At 44.6% G+C, this 21,554-nt stretch overlaps 2 protein-coding genes across 2 annotated transcripts in view; both read left to right on the top strand.

Moving 5' to 3' along the window:
- The window catches only part of LOC132959339 (CLIP-associating protein 1-A-like), a 36,060-nt gene extending 26,460 nt beyond the window's left edge, over positions 1 to 9,600 (top strand). Inside the window, exons 29-39 of the mRNA XM_061032259.1 lie at positions 523 to 669; positions 934 to 1,040; positions 1,508 to 1,633; positions 2,144 to 2,291; positions 2,407 to 2,644; positions 2,728 to 2,781; positions 3,370 to 3,572; positions 3,672 to 3,800; positions 3,889 to 4,095; positions 4,184 to 4,300; positions 4,868 to 9,600. Of these exons, the coding sequence (XP_060888242.1) occupies positions 523 to 669; positions 934 to 1,040; positions 1,508 to 1,633; positions 2,144 to 2,291; positions 2,407 to 2,644; positions 2,728 to 2,781; positions 3,370 to 3,572; positions 3,672 to 3,800; positions 3,889 to 4,095; positions 4,184 to 4,300; positions 4,868 to 4,951 (1,560 nt within the window). The 3' untranslated portion in view covers positions 4,952 to 9,600. The remainder of the gene's footprint in view (positions 1 to 522; positions 670 to 933; positions 1,041 to 1,507; positions 1,634 to 2,143; positions 2,292 to 2,406; positions 2,645 to 2,727; positions 2,782 to 3,369; positions 3,573 to 3,671; positions 3,801 to 3,888; positions 4,096 to 4,183; positions 4,301 to 4,867) is intronic.
- The window catches only part of LOC132959360 (pro-opiomelanocortin-like), a 343,108-nt gene continuing 324,292 nt past the window's right edge, over positions 2,739 to 21,554 (top strand). The window contains exon 1 of the mRNA XM_061032292.1: positions 2,739 to 2,742. The gene's annotated coding sequence lies outside the window, so the exon portion shown is untranslated. The remainder of the gene's footprint in view (positions 2,743 to 21,554) is intronic.

Below are 21,554 nucleotides of genomic sequence, written 5' to 3'. Positions count from 1 at the left end.
GTAAACCTTGATCAGGTCGTATTTTCTCGAAGAAGGAAACTACTCCAAAAAGCTTTCGCCAAACTCGCTTTTTATTTTGTTTTAAGTTGACAATCTGCATGGTTACTGCTCAAGTGTGCTTCTTTTATTATCATGTTATCCTTTGACTTCCACCCTCTCTCTCTTCTTGAGAGGAACCCTATTAGCTGATCTGTTTTAGAGGTTTTCATTTAAAAATGCCACCAACTCCATCTACACGTTAGGACGTAGTTGGTTAAAATGTCGTCTGACAAAAAATGTTTCTTAAGCAAAGTGTATTGGAGCTTTAGTTTGAAATTGAAATGGGTTCATATCAAGTTACAAACGGTTACATAAGAAGCCACACATGATTATTCTTTAGCACGCAAATCAAACATCTGGGTTGTAAGAATAATTTCAGAGTGACTCCTCAAACAGCTCAGGGCACCAGCTGGATTTGAGTCAAAGTTAAAATGACTGTGTGTGTGTGTGTGTGTGTGTGTGTGTGTGTGTGTGTGTGTGCAGGCTGCCCAGGTGGTGCTGATCGCCCTGTTCGAGCTGAACACGCCGGAGTTCACCATGCTGCTGGGGGCTCTGCCCAAAACCTTTCAGGACGGGACCACCAAGCTGCTGCACAACCACCTGAGGCACGCTAGCCACAGCATCGGCATGGTAACACATCAAGTTTATCTAGTTTGACAAAAAGATAAGACTACTGACTCCACCTTTAAATATATTCAGACCTTTCAAATGATCTGGAAACTAATAACAACAATTATGATTGTGAATGATAAGCTGTGTAGTCCATTACTAGAAATAACGGGTAGGTGCATCCTTACCAAGGACTTCAGAGTTCCATCTTTGGTTGGAGATTTGTGTCAGAACAGATCTTCAGATGTTTTTCTCTAAAGCCTGCCGTGTTTGTTGGATTTTCAGGTGTCTCCCAGTAACACGGCCGGTCGGACGCCTCCTCGACAGCCCAACAGCCGCAGCAGCCCGCTCACCTCCCCGACCAACTGCTCCCACGGGGGGCTTTCTCCCAGGTACGCATCTGTAACACTGCATCTGACAGACTGCAAACTGAATCCATGAGTCACAACAGTAATATACCGTACTTTCTCTCCATATCTGAATTATTTGCTTTTATCCGACTGACAACTCATCTCCATCACAAGCCCCAGTCTTTTTTTTCTCAACCATCAGATAAAGACGGCTTATTTTGAAAGTATTGTATTAGTTTAGACTGTTATCTGATCTCAGTGCAGAAACCCAACACCAGATTTCACAGCTGCATCCAAAGTTAACCTGCCAGTTCTCCACCTGCACGTACTAACACCAACTAAGAACAGAGCTTCTCCTTTTTTTCTCACATTTCTATCTTCTCTCCTGGCTGCTCTCCTCCTCCTCCTCTTCCTCCTCCTCCTCCTCCTCTCCTCTCCTCTCCTCTCCTCCTCCTCCTCCTCCTCCTCCTCCCCTTTTTACCCTGCTCTTCCTCCCCGGCTGGTTGCAGTCGGCTGTGGGGTTGGAGCGCAGACGGCCTTTCCAAGTTTCCTCCTCCTCCACCCTTCCCCTCCCCTCTTCCTCCTCCCGCTGCCCACTCCGCCCTCAAGGCAGTGCGGCGGGCTTACTCCCCAAGGTAACCCCACCCCTTCTCCTCCTCAATCTCCTCCTCAGCCTCCTCATCATAGTTTCACAGTATTGGCTGTTTTGACACCACCTAACCGTCACATTTCTTTCTGTTAGAGTTAATGAACTATCTTTATGAAGATTCACTTCTGGAGTTTGTTAAGCATACTGTGAACCTCTAAACTAAGACTCACTAACTTTTCATTTGTTGTACTTCTGCTGCAATAATTTGTGCCTTCATCTGCTCAAACTGTTTCCATTCATTCTGCTTTCCTTTGCTCGATTGTCTCTGAGATTTAACAAAATCAGCGTATCAGTGCCCCGCCTGTTCCTACCTGCGTCTTTTAGTTTACCTGTCTGCACGTGAAATGTTCTGTAATTCATCATGGGGCAGTCATTCTTAGAAACAGACTGAAATACCCTCCATGAAAATGTGAAATGAAAGAGTAAAGCACTTTAAGTAACTCCAGTGATTGTGTTCTGTCTAACTAACCTCCTCTTCTCTCTTTCCACGCTGCAGCATGTTGGAGTACGACAGCGAGAATCTTAACTCAGAGGAGATCTACAGCTCGCTCCGCGGCGTCACCGAGGCCATACAGAACTTCAGCTTCCGCAGCCAAGAAGACCTGGTGGAGCCGCTGAGACGAGACGGGAAGAGGGACGGCATGGTGAGGGCAAAGATGACGCTTAGTTTTAAGACACATTCACTTTGGTAATTAATTAAGAAGAATCTATTCCTGAGTCCAACATTTGTAACGATGATGCTTTGTTGTCATTCTCCAGTCCGGAGTCGGGGCGTCTCCAGACTCTGACGCTCGGCTCAGCGGTGACGTGATGGGAGGAGGACGCACCGCTCTGGACAACAAGACGTCGCTGCTGAACACGCCTTCCCCGCGTTCCTTCTCCGGCCCGCGCTTCAGAGACTACAACCCGTACAACTACACGGACGGCATCAGCACGCTGGACAAAGCATCGCTGAAGGAGGCGCTGTACGAGGACGCTGTGGAGCAGCTGAGAGACGGTAAGAACTCACAATGAAGCTGGAAATGATCAGTGTTTACTTTGACATTTTTGTGTCACTAATAGTTAATGTTGTCTCTTCAGGAAACCGACAAGAATGTGTCGAAAATAAGATGTTGAACCCCAAAAACTTCCCAGGTAAAGACGCCTTCTTTTTCTACAACAGAAAACACACATCTGCTGAGAACCACAAAGAAACGAGAAGGATGAGTCACAGGCGTCCTGTAACGTTTTTCTCTTTGTTTCACCAAAAGAAACTTACAATGGATAAAGAAAATAATCCATCAGGAGCTTAGTGACAGTTGAATGAAACAACATCAACTTAAAGATAAACAGGAAGTAATTTATGGAGCTGCTCTTCAGGAGCGCTTAAGCACCAAAACGTCTGCACATCAAATACAGCACTTCATTTCTACGTCTGTTTATCTTTTGGTTGATTTAAATTCAAGCTTTAGACTTTTCCCACCGTCTCACACACACACACACACACACACACACACACACACACACACACACACACACACACACACACACACACACACACACACACACTCAGAGCTGTTCATAGGTTGTGTTTCAGTTGAGTTACGGCAGAAATAACAGCCCATGCATTTCTGCTATAAGACTGGAATGAATGAAAACATACAACATGTCAAGTGGCAGAGCTTCAAAGGTTTTGTGATGTAGTTTAAAGCATTTTTGTTTATGTTCACCCTCGTCCTGCAGCCGCCCCCGCTGAGCAGCTGGAGCTGGTCGGAGGGCTGCTGAAGGAGCTCTCTCAGGGCCAAGCAGGGGAGCGGGGCCCTGAGGAGCGCCGTGGGACCCTGCTGGAGCTGCTGAAAGTGGCCCGAGAGGACAGCCTGGTGGTGTGGGAGGAGCACTTCAAGACCATGCTGCTGCTGCTGCTCGAGACGCTGGGAGACAAAGACGTAAGGACAAAAGCCCCCGGCCCAAGTTTATTAATGTCATCATCATCGGTAAAGTACTTTGAGAAGATCTTGAGAGTTTTGATCTGATTCCTCTCCCAGCACACAATCCGAGCCCTGTCCCTGCGAGTCCTGAAGGAGATCCTGAGGAACCAGCCGGCTCGCTTCAAGAACTACGCCGAGCTCACCATCATGAAGGCGCTGGAGGCTCATAAAGACTCGCACAAGGAGGTGATGGCAATCTGGAATACTTTGAAGCCTGATAATCCTGTTTTTAAAACATTGTAGGATTAACAACATCTCATTTCTAATCCTGCAGGTGGTGCGTGCAGCGGAGGAGGCGGCCTCAACGCTGGCGAGCTCCATCCACCCTGAGCAGTGCATCAAGGTCCTCTGTCCCATCGTACAGACTGCAGACTACCCCATCAACCTCGCCGCCATCAAGATGCAGACGAGGGCCATCGAACGCATCACCAAGGAGCCGCTCCATCAGCTGCTGACTGACATCATACCGGGACTCCTGCAGGTGAGATGCTCGTTTCCTGAACATGCTCGGTATTCTGACTTTATGCTGCAGTCGTGTCTGTTTCACCAAGCTCCATCCGCCGTTGCAGGGCTACGACAACACGGAGAGCAGCGTGAGGAAGGCGAGCGTCTTCTGCTTGGTGGCCATCTACTCTGTGATCGGAGAGGAGCTTAAGCCGTACCTGGCTCAGCTCACCGGCAGCAAGGTACGCTCATTTTAACGTCCTTCAGCTTTGTGTAAGCATCGGTGTTAAGTATTTCCACATACTGTATCTCAAGTTAAGTTAATAAGTTTCATCAAATTACATTCAAGAATTCTAGTTGTGTGGTTTGAATCTAAGACCATTTCCAGCAGAAAAACCACGCTGCTAGAGTCCATGCAAGCTTTTATAACTTGGATTTTTGGTCGGTCAGGTAAACTGCCTGCTGTCAGAATCCATTTCATGTTACAATAACATAATACAGTTTCAGGGGCATTTAATATATTTTTATGTGTTTAGACAAAATGTAAAATGTGATTCTTTAAAAACAGAGTAGCGACGATTCAGAAAGAGCATCTACATCACTAAGGATAACGTGGTGCAGACTGTTGCAGGACAACATCAGGATTTAAACATTACAAAGGTTCTTATTCAATAACACTGCTCCAGTAATGTGAGCTGACAGCAGGCGTGAAGTCCAGGAGCAGAATGTTTGAAATAAAACTCCAGAGAGAGAGAGAGAAAGTCAGACGTGTGGAGTTTTCTAACACTCCTGCTGTTTCCCTCCTGCAGATGAAGCTGCTCAACCTCTACATCAAGAGGGCCCAGACCTCCACCAGCAACAGCAGCAGCTCCTCTGACATCTCCTCCTACTAACCTCCGCAGCACACGCTTAGCTTTCCTCTCCTCCTCCGTCACTCGGAAACCTTTTCATTCCTGCAGCTGATCACTCAGCAAAAGTCAGAAATGTTCAACTTCTAGTAATAATCTAATGTGTCGACATTTGTTTCAATATCATGGCAACAAAAACAGAAGTCCTAAACACCCAATGCAAGCAAGCTCCTGCACACTGTCCCAATCGTGCAAAAAATGTTTTGTAAAATGTAGATGGTGTGCAGGAGCTTTGATACTTCTGATCACTATAAAACACACGGTATCAACGCATCGATATTTATGACATCCTCCAAACCAGCTGTTCCCATTTCAATCCTTCAGCTTCTCGTCAAGCTGAAGTCGTCTCCATCGTCTTCTCGTCATCTTGAAAGCGTTGCTAAAATGATTCATAACAAACCTCTCCTCTTTTTCTCTAAAGTCATGAGCCTTAAAACTTTTATCTTCCATCAATGTACGATGGATCCAGACACCATTTTTAGATCTCCTCTTCCTACTCCCTCCTCATTCCATCATCTTTTCCCAGCTGGACCTGAGGAGCTCTTTGCAGCTGAAAAATATATCCGAACATTACCGTCTCCTTAAACTTTTAAAAGCGTGAGGTGAGTTTGAAATGTTGGAGAAAGAGGAGAGTTTCACGCCTGTGGCTATCTGTATTTTTACTCACTTTTAGAACCTTTAATCCACTTCCACTTTTAACACTTTATTATGCTTTGACACATCAAACCTTATTGTATATTGAATGTAAAGAGCTTTGACAGGATGTGTTTCTCCCTCCTGAATTACTGCCTCGTTGACACCTGGTGGATCGATTTTAAAGGAATGTTTTCCAGTTTGAACATGTGCATTAGATTCAAAAATGAGCTGCACTGAGCGGTTTTAGAAAAAACAGCACTTTGGTCTCGAGAAGGCTGAATTAAAGGGTCCAATCTGAAGCGTTCTAGGTCAGAAAATAACGAGTGCAACACAAGAGGACCTGTGCGTCTTTCCCGCACTCATTAGTAAAACAGTTAAAAGTGTTTAAGCTTTCAGAAAATGTGAAATCCAACCTGATGTTGGTTTACATCGAACGATCATTTGGCTGGCCAATGATTAGAAGCTGTGCAGCGATTAAAGAGAGCCCGACGACCAGCGACAGATATCAGTGTTATTTAAAGAGCAACAAACTTTAAAAAGGACGATTTGTTCTGTGCAGGACTCATCAGCTGAATTCACTTTTTAAAATCTATTACAGGCAATAAATACACGTTCAAATGTTATCACAGAAGCCCGAAGCTGACATCCAGATATTTATTTAACTCTGTTTTCATGTTATAACATTACATTACAATTGTTTTCTCAATGCACTGAGAAAATGCTACTTTCAAAATCATGCTAGTTTTTTTTTTTAATTACCAACCCTTCCTTTAAGTCGGAGCATGAAGCAACATTTAGAAAAGTTACAGAAGCAAGAAAAAAACCTCCTTTCATCCCATAATGATCTTAAATCTGTTTTAGATTCTTCAAAGTGTTAAATGAAGCGGATGTGCTGCACAGACCTAATGTGTCATTTATATATCATATATATATATTACATTTCAAAGACTGAAGTGAAACTAACGTCTGTCGGCTGAGGACGGGAACAAACAAAAACAAACCACTGAAACGTCTGCTGACACTAACTGTAAAGTCATGACTACTGGGATTTGTAGTTTTATTCCCAAATACTGTAGTTTATTTATGTTACACTAAAAAAAAGGTCAAGACTGAGATCTTAATATCTCAAAGTAGTGTCAGTGTTTAATTTATGAGCGCTCCGTTGGGTTTATTATTCTTCAGTTTACAAACTGTTGACAGCGTGTTCTTGTTTTAAAGAGATGCTCGAACAGTTGAGCTCGTCCGCTCTCTCTGCCGGTCTTAAATTGAATGTAAGTCACTCTGAGGCTTTTAAAAATGTGAAAACTAAAGGGCAATACGTGAATCTGACAGAAAGACTGACAATCTGAATGATTAGAATTAAAGGAGATCTATTCTGCTGATCCTGATTTAAATACAAACATATCATTCTAACTCCACACTGCTCCTAGTGGTAACATGCATACTGCATCCCGCGGACACAGAGCGTTCATCGGATAAATAAGAAGGTTACTCAGCAGGTGTCCCGCAGTGACATCATGAAAGGTGAAAGCGAGTTTAATAGATCTCCTTTAAAGCCAGCGGCAGCGCTGATCGATGAACTCTAAAAGTGCCAGCTCTTAAAAATGAAAAGTATGAAGGCGATTGTTTGATCTTTGGACTTAAGCAATAAACTCTCAGAAATCCAGTTTGGGTTTCCACGTCGATGCACTGTAAACTTCCATTGTGTTCCTCCGTTGAGACGCGCTCGCCGGTCAATGTACAGACGTGTTTTCATTTTGAAGTATATCGAAATAAAATGTTACTGCTGCTTATTCAAATACTAACTAACGCGCCTAATTACTCCAGCGTATGTACTGTATCACAACAGAAAGGTTCGGGTACAAATACGATGATGAAGAATGAAACTAAACGACTGAACTCTGAACATATTTAGAGTACTCTGATTGGTCGAACTCCGCCCGTCCGACACACAAGGCGAGTTCAAACAAACGCTACAGAGAGTTTAAGTCACATTGGAGAGATTGGCTGTATCCGAATTGCCAAGTACCTACTCAATCTGTCAGTAGGCAGTACCTACTATCCGTGCTGTATACTGTTAGTATCTACTATTCAGTATGCAGATATTTGTTCCTACTTCTTCTGATTCATTCAGTATGGAAGTGACGTCATTTACATTTCCAGAACTGGCCGCATTCACCCGTTTTTTTTTTTAGCTTTATTCAAGAAGAGTAATGAGCATATACAGTCAGGTAAACAAAAAACAATATCACAATGTAAATCAAGTAAAAGATTAAATAACTAAATAACATACAGTACATAAAGAAAAGTACAAATGAAAGACAGTAAGATACAGAATATAAAATAAACCAATAAAGACACATTTAAATAGTGACATCATTATTTAAATAGAGGGGGAAAGGTTTTATAATAATGCAGATATTTGTTATATTTTCTGTTGTTAATTAAAAGTAGTGATTTCAGTCGGGACTTTAACTCTAGATTCAAAATTGATTCAATTAATCCACGCTCGTTTGTTTTGATTTGGAGGCGGACGTGAAGTGACGATTTACGTTTAATTTCGCACAGCATTGTGGGTGGTGAAACACAATTAATTTCCTGAAAGCACGCATCCGATCCATACTGCATGAAACCCGGAAGTTAGTATCCATACTGAAATGTTCAGTATACTGAGGTGGACACAAAAGATGTATACTGAATGACCAGGAGAGTTCAGTATACTGAAACTCCACACTGAGAAGTACGTACTGCATACTGAACTGTGACTATTCGGAAAGGGCCACAGTTTGACATTTTAGGAAATGTGCCTCGGGTTATCTTGCAGAGTTAGAGCAGAAGTTTGATTCCACTACCTTGCTTATACACTACATATACAGTCGAGCTACTTCTGGTTAGCTTAGCTTAGCATAAAGACTGGAAACAAAGGGAAACTGCTAGCCTTGTTCTAAACAAAAATAAGGCAAACATTCTTTAGTTTATTTTCATGAGGCTTTGCAAAGATCAAGGGATTAAAAACATATCACAACAAAGGTGTTAGCATTAAATAAACTGTGATTAATTATTGTTTATTTCATGCTAACGTTAGTAAAACACACTGCCACATGCATATATCATAAAACGACTTTTTGTGCAATCTGGGCAGAGCAATAAACACCCACCTGTGTCAGGGAAGAAACAAAGTACAAGCATTGTGAAATGAATAACAGAACAACGTATAGTAATACTCCTCACACCTCTACTGTCCAGATGTTATGCTAAGCTAAGCAGCTGCAGCTGACTCTCGCTGAGAACGATTTCCCAAACTGTTGACTTTTCTCTTTAACGGATGTTTGAACCGACAAAGTGAAGGATGCTGTCACTGAATGATTCCCAGGCCTTATTTTATCCGCAAACTTGGACTGTTAGATGTGCTGCACCTGTGCCCGTCGTCACTTTTCTCAGCAGCGTGTGAGCGAGAGAGAGAGAAGTTTGATCTGCTCTTAACTCCGGGCTGAATGTTTCCTCCACAAGCGATGAGCACGTCGTGCGGTAGATCCCGTGTTAGCCTGCTGCAGCTGCGGCGACTCAGAGTCTACTCCCTTTACTTTTTGTACAGTGAAACTTCTCAACTACGTCTGCATGCGTCCGTCTCAACAATCGTGTTGCTGAAATGTACTAAACTCCAAATTGAAAATCGTCCTCTTGAGTTCCTGAATGTGTGCCTTTGGGTGAAGATTTCTGGCAATACTAACCTTTACTAACACAACGTACACTGCTTCTAAAGTCGGACTAAACGTCGTAAAGAAGAGAAGAAGAAGGGCTGTAAATATGCTGCAGGGAGATACTTTCCATTGAAACCACTTCCAGTGCATGGCTCCTGTTTGTTTTCTAGTTCATTAGTTTTATTTCATGCTATACGATATTTATGTTTTACTTCCCTGTGTATGACTGTATATATATTTACATGTTTGGTTCTCTTTCACCTGTGATAGAACTTGAAATAAACTATCAGACTTCTACTCGCTTGTCTTTATTACAATCATTACATGAAGCTGAAGATTTCTTTCCTTCCTGTCTTACATCCTGAACACATATAGAAGGTCACATATTCTGCACAATCCACCTCTCCATGTTCCTCTAACTCTAATATGTGTCTCTAGTCTGTCTACAAACCGTCGAATCATGAGAAAAGTCCATCCTCTCTGTGTGTTTCATAATGTCTTTGAGGTAAACTGAACATTTTATTCCACATTTTCTGCCACAAACCAAATGTTAAAGTCGTAAATCCAAAAAAAGCAACAAAATCGCTTCATATACCTTTGTTCTTATCTTATCAGACATCAAGTATAGGAGACATTTTCTGCAAACTGGTACATTTACTGAGATACTTTAAATTATACTTTATCTCCTGTGATGCTTTGTCGTACTTTTGGTACGTTCACCTCTGACCAGATTGAAATACTTTATCCACCTGTTTGTTGTATTTGTGGAGCTCCTCATGTGACCACAGTGTGGAACTACATGTCCCATGAGCACTTGCAGTAAAAAAAAAAAAAAAAGAAAGCTCAGGTGTTTCTTAATTGATGTAATCAGAAACCCACTGGTCTGCTCAGGTGACTCTTCAGTTTTATCTTTAAATGTTGTGTTTCATCTTAAGCGACTGGTTTGAAGGTAATTTGATCCTTTTATTGTCACTCTTCATGTTTTGATATTTTCCACCTGAAATGCAAATTAAAGAAAGTCTTAACCGTGACGTATCACGAGCTTAAATGAGAGTTCCTGTCAGCTGTCTGAGAGAAGTGGTGTGAGTGTGCGACCCTGTGAGGTCTCTGTGTGAAGAGAATTACAAAAACAACCACCAGAGGGAGCTGTTCACATGCTTATTATCCATGATTGGTCTGCTTCTACAGATGAAGTTATACTAGAAGAGTTTACTTGTCGGTCCTTTTTGAATTATAGGACAGTTTTTATCATTTAAGGTTCAATATTTGGTTGGGATCAGCTTCTCCTTCTGAGGTCAGAGCTCTTCAGTTCAGTGTGTCTGCTGCTCGAGATGAAACCTGTGACTCTGTTTGTTTCTACAGGCCGAGACCTTCCTGGACTCCTTATGTGAGAGAGAGAGAGAGAGAGAGTCAGATCCACAGAGACAGCTCAGCTCAGGGTTCACACTCACAACATCTGCTGGCAGGTACAGAGCTTAAAAACGCTGCATGCTACACTTCAGGCTGTTTCATTCAACACACAGGTTCTCTAAATGTTCCCCTTGTGTCTGGTCGGGTAAGAGTTAAATAAATCAAACCACAACATCCCCAAAAAACGTTTTTTAACTTCTTGTAAAGGTTTGTAGATTTATGAAGAATGTGAGTTAACTTGGAAGTTAAAGGAACATAATAAACTTTATGAAAGGGGGAGTCGGTGACGGACTGTTGGAGCTAGGTGTCCCAGAGAAATTAACCCGGTGGAGTTTGAGAAATCTCATGTCGTTAATAAAACCCTGGATGCTTAGATCGTCCCAAAGTCCGACACCAAGGAGGAGGCGACTTACATCCTTATTGTGATGTGCTTTTGTTAGTTTGTAGCTGGGAAACGATTCTCTGCTGGGAAACCGTGCACTCGAGTGTTTTTGCAGATTTTCTTCCAATTTTGTTTCTTGGATCTGTGACGATAATAAACTGTGGCTCAGTGGTAGAGTCGGTCATCTCTCAACGTAAAGGTCCAGTGTTCGATCCCCAGCTCCTGCAGCCACATGTCCGACGTGTAACCCTGAGTTGCTCCCACTGCTTCATCGTCAGCAGTGTGTGAATGGATGAGTTAATACTGATGGACTCTTTACTCAGCAGCCTCTACCATCAGCGTGTGAATGTTTAGGCGTGACCTGCGGTGAGGAGTCAGAAGACTAGAAAATAACTAAACGAGCTCAAGTCCATTTCCCGTTAACCGATGAGACTCGGAGGTGAAAGATGAATGTTTGAGGTCAGACGCCGTGTCAGAGCCGCTTTGATCTGATTATTGGTGATTATAGATGAACTAACATTAGGGTCACACTGTTTGATTAACACACTCCTCTCCCACACTGTATAAATCTTTAAACACTCGCTCGGCTCGGCGGCTCCTAATGGGGCGTTTCATTTGCGGATCAGTGCGGGGCGCGGGGGGGGGGGGGGGGGCGTTGCCCTCCCCGTCGTCAGACCTTCAAACGGCTTCGTTAGCTTCTCTCTGCGGTGGCCTGTGTCTCATTACAGAGCTCTGCCTCTTTCATCAGTATGCACATGCTGTTGAAAATTAATTTCATTAAAGTCCCTCTATTTGTACCCCCCCCCCCCCCCCCCCGCCCAGCTCCTCCTGTTTAAAACCCCTCATAGTGTATGATTAGCGCACATTTCCCCAACCTGGCTGGGAGTGGCGGCTGGGTCGGAAGGTCGCCTAAATGAAAGAGAACAACTTCATTGTGAGATGACTGGCCCATAAATCATCGGCCGTTTTCTATAAATCACGGCAGATGGCAGGGAGCGAGCCGGGGCTCATGGGAGCTCGTTGCAGCCCCTGTGCATGATGGGAAGGGCCGGGCTTAGCTGCGACGGAGGCTGGCAGAAGCGCAGGGTCAGTTTCAGTTTGTGGATGCTGAAGACGTGAGGTGTGGTGGAGGCGGGCCAGAGGCCTGGCTCACTCGCTCCCTCCCCCCCGTCCCTGCAGCTCGGCCCGGGCTCACCTGATGAGATTCAGACCCCGGAGGTCCGCGTGCAGCCCCTCTCCACGCTGCCCTCCGTTTAACAGGTCTAATCTGCCTGCTTAATATGGAGACAACTTCATCCCCCCCTCGTCCCCGAGCCGCACCGAGACCTGTCAGGTTGACACTAAATGTCCGCCCAGGAGGGGAGATGTGCCGGGGCCGCTCACGCCTTCATTATTCATCATGATTATTTAACAGAACAGGATCCAGCCGCACTGCAGCCCGCCATGCTGCAGCAACACACTCACACTGTGTTTAAACTTCACGGTCTCACTAAAGTGGAAGTTTGAACTGCTCCTTTAACGCCTCCTTCTTGAGGTGGAAGTCAGCCTCCAAATAAAGAAAATACTTCAGACTGTTTGGACATTAGACATCATGCTTTTTATTGTTTTCTTCAGAATACACCAGAAATTCACAGATTAAACAAAAAGCAAGACAAACAACAACAAACAAAGGCACAGACATGACTGGGTCTCTGTCCATAAATGTCTTGGTCTTGACTCGGCCTAGATCCCTAATAATCTTGTCTCAGTCTTGGAGCACCCTGGTCTCGGGTTTGTCTCGGTCTCGATTAGTGTGGTCTTGACTCCAACACTAGTGGAATCAGATTAATATAAAGAAAAATCATATAAATCGAGAGATTTCAATAAAACACAGTGACATTTAAAAAGATGGATGCAGAGACTGTTAAACGTCTCTGTCATCCTTAGACGGTTAAATAGTTTTGTATATTAAGTAATTAAGTTATTGCCACGGTACTCTGAAATGAGCTGAAGATCCAAAGCTGATTCACCTGAAGGACTCCTTTAGGACTTGTTCCTTCTCTCCTTCTTCTGGAGTCTCAGCAGGAACATCATTATCTTCCAGCGGACGTACTTTTATAACCTTCAGTTCAGGAGTGTGCACAGTAGAATGTGTTCCACTCGTCACCAGTAGAGGGCGCTTCAGAGCTGCTGACAGGAACAGTACCTGTTAGACATGAAGTCAGTAGAACTTGCAGCTACAGGCCTTTAAAGCTGCTCACTGTCTTTTAAATTCTTATTAACTCACTCTGTAGAGTTACTACATTTCCCAGAAGCCCGCCTGTCAGTTAACCACTCTCCTTTTGTTTATTCAGACGCTTCCTCTGTGGGACGATCGGTTTTTAAAAGCTGGATTCTTCAATGCTTTCTGCTCCACTTCCCTCCTGGTTTCTGGACTTTCTTCACACCACGCTGTCGTTATCAGGACCAGAAGTCTGCAGAAAAACTTCCTTTTATTCTCATTTATTCCAGAACTTTTTTGGCACGTTAGCTTTTATAAACAACACTGCACCAACAGGCAGAGTTCTGTCAGTGTCTGCTTGTTGTTGCATCTACAAACATCTAAGCCAAAGTGTTCTCAGGCTGTGTGATAAAGTTAAAAGCTCCTGAAAGGTAACAGAATTAACTTTTGATTGGAGATAACTTTACCGTCAAATATAAACTCCTCAAAAAAAGTTTGGAAACTTTATTTCGGTCACTTTCTTCGCCCTTTTAATAATACTAATTGGTGTTGTATTATGTTGGAAAGCCTGATTAATCACCTTTACAACGAGGTGTAACTTGTAAGGATCGTGCGTTTGTGGACTGAGCAACACCGCTAAACGTGTGGGAAGCGCCCCAAAAAAATCTGCCAAAATCCCCTGCAATGTTCTTCTGTTGGTATTCTGTCCTGGCTCTAAATAAAGGGAGAGATACGTCAAAAATCAACCACATCCTTTAAATACAAAATATGAATGGGAGTTTGCAGCTGTTCTGCGTGATGTTTTCTTCATCATTGTGTTGAAACCCTGTGGTGTTGATTTGCTGCACAGCTGTCCAGATGTGTTCGCCGTGTTTCCTCCTTAAATCCTTCTTTCCTCTCCTCCGAGTTTTAAACACATCGCACTGATTTAGATTTTTATTCAAGAAGAGGGGAAACGAGACTAAGATGGGCTCTTTTTCTAAACGCTGGATACACATCGTTCCTCTTTAACATCTGCTTTAGATCGCCGTTTGTGATAATGGAGGGGAGGGGGGGGGAGTATTTCTCTGCCCGTGTGTTCACAGTTTGTTTAGCTGAGGAGCGCCGTGTTCACAGACTGAGCTCAGTTTGTTTTTCTTCTGCACTATCGGAGAGCACAGACGATGTCTGAGTTTAAACGAGACGTGCAGTGTGTGTGTGTGTGTGTGTGTGTGTGTGTGTGTGTGTGTGTGTGTGTGTGTGTGTGTCTGTGTGTTTTTGTGTGTGGTTATATGAACTTCAGGTTCAGGCCTTCATGCACGTTGATGTGTTTTTGACTTTGCAGTATTTCCCAGGTGAACATCTTTGTGGGTTCTGCTCGCTAAAACAGCGTCTGTAATGTGACGGCAGGATTTCTGCGAGCTGCTGTCCCTGTCAGGACGGTCGATTGTAGAGAAATGTTAGCGCTGATTCTGCAGCTTAATGCTCCATCTTTATGAATGAAATGATGGAGTTAATGTTGACACAGAGCAGACGTGTGTGTGGCTGATTAAACACTTCTTAGCTGAGGCTATCGATCAGTTCTGAATGAGTCATTATTTTTTATTATTTATTGTTCCTAGGGGATTTTCCTCAAAGTTCAGACACATTTGACCTCGGTTGTATCTTTAGAAACTCCACTTTAATCTGTGCAGCAACATAAAAAGTGAATCCGTGTGCAGGTCTGTTGTGTTTGTAGATTTTTACTTTCTGACTGAGCGTCAGAGTGATGGCGGCGTTAAAGTAACGTGGTTGTCTCCTGTAGCGTAGCATCTCTCCACATGTATGTGTCCGTCTGAAGCGTCTGTGTGTTTTTCAGTTTGAAGTTCTCAGAGACGCTCTGCTGTGAATCGGGGGGCTAACGGGGAATTTGTGTTTTCCTCTGCCGCGCTGCACTTAAAAGCAGCCGAGCCCCATTAGCCGCTGCCCTCCTTTTTTTTTTCTGAGCTCTTTATTTTCTTTTCCCCCTCCGCTGGATCTTTTCCGTCCAGTTGGCTCCAAACCAGACGTTCCCGCTCCTGTGAGACCCGTTCAAACACTTGGAGGGGTGTGTGTGTGGGGGGGGGGGAGGCGAGTCCTCAGCTCGTGTAATGAACATCAGTCGACTGACGGTTCAAGACTCCATCTGGACTTCAGCTCTGATGCTGCTGTGTGTCGGGATAATCAGCCTCATTCAGGTTTTCCTCTGGTGTCTGAATCAAAGACCATTCAGCACATTTCTCAACCAGAAACATTCTGCAGCTCTGCTTTGTTTCAGAAGCTTCAAACTCAAACATTTCTCCAACAGACTGAACTCTCGATCAACTCAGAGTGGAGATACCACGGCCCGCTGCACTTCATTATTTACAACAATTTCAGCTCCGTTGACACTTAGAGATCCTGAAAAACAAAGTGTATCTGCAGTCTGTTGTTTCACATTTTCTTTACAGAGATTAAGAGATGATGCTCGTTGAGGACGTTCTGACCCAGAGATAACGACTTCAACAAGGACAAAACTCAATCGAGCCAAATTCAGTCATCAGACGTGTCTTCATCAGTGAATCAGCTGTCTGCCTCCTTCATGTGACGGCTGTCAGTGTGTCGTGATGGTGTTGGGAGCGTCTGCGGGGGGCCAAGGGCACGGCGAGCTCTTCAAGGTGGACCCCCCTCTCTAACAAGCCGGCGCTGGGCCTCTGTCAAACCTCCATCCCCCCTTTACAGCTCTGCGGCCCAAACACGGGCATTAATGCAAATTATGGTCTGATAATTTAATAACTGTGCCGGCTTGATCTGTCCTTTTTATTCCAATTATCATCAGGCAGGGGGTTGCGTTCCATCATCAGAAAATAAACACCATCGATCATCCTTGTAATGATTAGCCGCTGACAGGCCGAGCTACGCTTTGCATAAATGGACTCTAATGCAGAGCTGGAGAAGAGAGCGGAGTGTTTTTTTTTTTCTCTTGACGTTTTCTGCAAACTTTGGCTCGGCGGCGGGGTTATTAACCGTGCTGATAATCACAGCAAGACTCCCTTTATGTTGCGGAGAGGCGGCGTGGTTCGCAGCCAGCGAGGAGAGCCATTTCTTAAAGGATTACGTCAGGGGAGACTGACTCAAGCTCAGATCTCAGAGCCAAGACATGCAACCCAGGCCTGTTAAGTCTTTCCAGAAAGAGTGTGAAGGTGCCAGAAGCATCCGCGGAGCTGGCACGCCGCGCTGCCTCAGCATCAGGGCCTCCCTATTAACTGCAGTGGAAAAATGATGCTGCATTTCCCGCCTGTTGAAGCAGCTTGCAAAGAAAACAACCCCCTCCTCTCCTGGTCTGAAGAAAAAGGTTGATTTATAAACTTTGAGTCTTTAATACGGAGAAGAATAATGAAGCTGAGGAGGCTGTTTTTCACCGTGGGGAGAAAAATATGAACACACTTAGATCAGCGTTGCATCAGGTGCTGAATGTTTGATGCCGTCGATGTTCCTCTTGTGTACTCTTTGGTGAAGCCCTGAAGCACATAAAGAAAGACTTTGTGAACAAGGTGTGTCAACTTTCTTCACTCTGATTACAAGAGGAGAACATTTACCTATTTATGATTCCTGCTTCAAATGTACGCTGCGTTCACGTCTCTTGTTTTCACAGGCTATGAAATAATAGTGTTCACTCCTCGCTGAAGCCTTGTCTGTGCCAGTGATGAAGGAGGAGGAAGGCGGGGGTTAAAAATTGAGACACAAACAGTGAGCGAGCAGCCCGGCCTTTACACACAGAGCTGCTTTGTTCTCTGCTTTTTGCTTTGTGCCTTTGAAACAGCGAGCAGAGATGAACTCCCCTCCAGGAGAACGTGTTTTCTCTGCCCGACCACAATGGGATACCATCCTCCTCCAAAAAAAAAAAAAAAAAAATCAACTTTCATGTCAAGATTTGAGAAAGAAATGTTCTAAAACACACAGCGCCGATACACAGCTGACCTTTTTTGTTGTGCCAGATCAAAGATGGCCGCCCCTCAGGTTCAGGTGCTCCCTCGCTGAAGATCATGTGCATCGTCAATATTAAAAGATGTGCAGCCGTGGGACGTTTAGAAACACAGAACAACGTGAAATTAAAACCCATTCCTCAAGTCAATTAGTTTTCATACAACAGGACGACACAGAAAAGTTTTGGTTCTCAGTAAGGTGGAACATTTCAAAGTGTTTCCTGAGTACCTTTTACTTTACTGGAGCATTTCCTTCAGACTAGTTTTTGGTACTTTTACTTCTCTGCGTTTATCGTGAAGCAGCACGAGCTGGAAGGTCAAGATCATGAATACGACGACAGTCAACAGAAGTGATGCTTCCTTGGGAGAAATGCGTCCAGTTTTTTTTGTTGCTAAAAGTCCTTTATGCAAAATACAATTAGTGTTATCACAACCTGCTCACCTTTCCAGGCTCTCTCCCCTGCACCATCTGTGAGCCTGTGGAATCCCTCTCTTCTGTGTTTCCCCTCCCTGAAGGCACCTCCGGACCCATCCCTCCAAACTGGACCTGAGTTGAGCGGCTTTGCAGGTTTTCAAACCAGCACCGCCCCTTCCTCTATGTTTAGTCGATTTAAGTCCATGACATCTCGGGGGAGCTGGACGGTAGCACCAGGCTCCGTCCTCAGCTTGGCTCTGCCACCGCTCAAGTCCTGAACTAGTCGTCGTGCAATCTTCTTACTCGTTTAAACAGAGATTGGTGTGTGCGCTGAATGTTTTGCATGTCGCAGTGTGTTGTTGTTGACCACAGCAGAATCCCGACATCTGAAGTGTGATTGTCTGAGTCATCCAGCAAGTCGGATTTTGTTTGTTGAGGCCTGCAAAATGAGATTATGAGAATTTGTGCGCTGACGTACCTTTACACTTTGTTTACTCCAGAAAGCGCTGAGCTCATAGAGAGACAGTCAGAGAGTTACTGACGTATCACTAGAAGAATTTAATGATATAAAAGAAGTACCGGTGTGTTGGCAGAACATCATTAAGGAGAACAGCTGCAGATACAACGCTGTGGCTTTAAGTCCTCACAGTGGGTTCTAATCAGAATCCGGCAGCCGTCAGCAGACACCTGCTGGATGACACCTGGACCGTCCCGGCATACGTTTAGAGCTGTGAATCCTCAGAGAAGGAGGCCTGGGCGAGCATGAGGAGGAGAGGGCAGAGCGATGGGAGGTGTTAATGAGGACCTCCATCCTCAAACCTCCAGAGAGAGGAGACCGCGAGGACCCAGGAGCAGCGAGGTGACCTCCCTCAGCTGCTGCCGGGATCCATGACTCCCTGAAACCCAGACACCCCTGCTGCTCACTCCTCCTCATCCTCCTCCTCCTCCTGCTGGTCCTGATCACAGCATTTAAACCTCATAGTTTGTTCATGAATAGCTGATACACAACTTCCTGATGAGTTACAGAAAAGTCATTTTGATTACTTCGACTTCTCTGCAAACTAAAATTACAGTCTGTGGAGCCTGGTGGCTTTGAAGAAAGAAAATAAATCATCTGTAACAAGAAGGTCTCTCTCTCTCTCTCTCTCTCTGCAGGGATCCTTTCTGTGATGTGGTCACACACTTAGAATAACAACCGGAGCCCATCAGGGACAAAAATCACCGTTAATAGTGTTTCTAAACCCCGTCTTCTGTCCTCGATAAACACACTGAACCTCTGTGCAGGAGCTAATGAGTATGTTCTCTCTCAGGTGTGTGTGTGTGTGTGTGTGTGTGTGTGTGTGTGTGTGTGTGTGTGTGTGTGTGTGTGTGTGTGTGTGTGTGTGTGTGTGTGTGTGTGTGTGTGTGTGTGTGTGTGTGTGTGTGTGTGTGTGTGTGTGTGTGTGTGTGTGTGTGTGTGTGTGTGTGTGTGTGTGATCAATGTAAATGACAGCGGAGACTCTGCCTGCATGAGATATCACAGATAATCACCTGCACAATAGTTTTGTAGCAGCTCTCAGTGTTGTTGTTTTCTAAGCGTTAATAGTCCCTCAAACAGATGGCATGTTGTTGGGAAACAGATGTTATTTTGCATAGGAACATATCATGAATATGCATGCTGTATTAGTTCATGACACTGAAGGCCTGGCTGATGATTGGCCGGCTCTCCCCTCCTCAGCGACACGAACACAACCTTTTAACTGTAGCTACACAACATGTTTGATATCTTTTATTTTCACTTTATCTTCCCTGCTCTCTCTCAAAGTGTTTGTCAGAATTCAAACAACTTCCCACCTTTTTAAAAACCCGAAACGTCCCTCAGTCAACATCTTCCTCGTGCTGGTCAGCGACCGATAAATCCTGGGAAAGCTGTTTGTAAACTGGTGAAACCCTGAACACTCTGTGCCAGATTTAAAGCTGCGTGCTGAGCGTCTCGTTAGAGGAGCGGACCGATCGTTCCGTCCTCTAAGTCTTTCTCGAAGTGTTGACCTCAGTTTCTGGGGATGAGGATTATTCAGAGGGCCGTAGTTAATATTAAGCAGCGCTGACACGGAGGCCTCGGCGCTCGCTCTCGGCGGGGAGGTGGCCCTATTGAAATGAGAGGAGACGCCTTAATAATACATTTGTCCCTCAGGGGCCACACATGCAAAGAAATGTCTGCGTTTCTAGAACCGCAAGGTGATTTGGATGAATATGTGAACACATGACGGACACTTCAGGTATAATAATTCACGGCTTATGAAGAATGTTGACACTGAAGGCGGTTTTATTGCTGTTGGATGGTTTGATAGTTGAATGCACCACTTGGTCTGGTTTGTGTTTTTAAAAGATGTAAAGCCCTGATGAGGTGTGAAACTGGCTTCAGGATGTCTCTACTCTTTACCTCTCTTTTGTGGATTCTTCTGTCTGGCTAGTCGCAGACTCATATTCAGACAGTGTTTGTGACGCGGGATCATCAGCGGGCAGAAAACAAATGGAGACAGACACACTCGTCAAGTGCCAGTTTGAGCAGAAGCTCCTGAAATTGATTCCTAAATGAATGTCTGTCTCGCAGCCTGAGGATGAGCGGCTGAGCTGTGGAGGGGATTTTTAGATTAGTCTAATAGAAATGAATGAGGATCAGTGACTATCCATCATCCGCTCTGACACGGGGAGCTGGAGGAGGGATGCAGCCTTGTTAGCCCGTCACATGTGGGATAATAACGCTGTAATGCAGAGAGCTGCCGATGTGACGAGGTGTCATCAGGAGGAAGGGAGGTGGAGGTCAGAGCGCGTCAGAGAGCGTCCGCTGCTGCTTTCATCGTCAGAGATGGAACTGAGCTGCCGGCGTCCGTGTTGGCCCAGTGGTCACGATGTTGTTTCCAGCGAGGGAGACTTGAAATCTGAACTTGTTGATGGTGGGTGGCCTCCTGCTGAATGGAAAACCACAGAAGAAGAAGATTTCCTTTGCAAAGAAAATGAAATAATTTATTTTAAAACACCTGCTCAGGTTCCATTCTGACTTTGTGTGTTCACCTCTCGTTAGGCACATTTATCTCAGGTTGTCAAATTTTCAACACTTCATGATACTTTTTGATACCTCGATACAGTGTGGGTTATTTTGATGACAGACTGGTACATATTCTGAATGAGAGAGAGAGAGAGAGAGAGAGAGAGAGAGAGAGCCCAACCGAAGCGCTAACAACCTCTCGTCTAATTCAGACAGCTTTCAAGTTTATTCATTCAGAACTAGAAATGACCCAGGAGTAGGTATGAGGACTTCTGTTGTCGTTGCCGTGGTAACGATGTGGTTTGATTGTTACCAGAATCATATCTCCGTTTAAAATCTGGACAACCATAAACCTTACTGCCGTCTCACTCTGGATGCAGGACGGGGTTTCTACTCGTGCCCCGGAGAGGAGAAGAAGAAGAAGAACTTTAACATTTAGCAGGAAGTTCAAACCTCTTGATCGTCACTGTTCAGGACACTTCTGGATATGACAACCTCTCTGTACATGTATGTAACAGATGATCTTTCAGCTTCTTTGGTTTGAGCTACAGGAAAATGTCCACCTTGACGAGTCGTCTTAACTTCATCCTGTTGTTTCTTAAACATCAGGTTTACTTTGAGGGGAAGCTTTCCTGCAGGTGTGTGAGCAGCAGGCAGCTGTTTTCAGATTAGTCCGAGTGTTAGGAAAAGCTTCCTGCTCATAAAGAGTTTGTCCAACTCGAAGCCTCGGAGAGACGCCGGAGAATGCAGCGCTCGCTGTAAAACACATTCCTCCGAAACCCGTTAAACGCTCAAAGCAAGCAGATCGTTTAGATCAGCTCCAGGGCTGCATGGTGACTCTTCACTGATCCGCT

The sequence above is a fragment of the Labrus mixtus genome, chromosome 24, assembly GCF_963584025.1.
Source record: "Labrus mixtus chromosome 24, fLabMix1.1, whole genome shotgun sequence".
NCBI lineage: Eukaryota > Metazoa > Chordata > Actinopteri > Labriformes > Labridae > Labrus > Labrus mixtus.
Note: the sequence above shows the minus strand (reverse complement) of the source record. Positions and strands in the feature narration are given on the sequence as shown.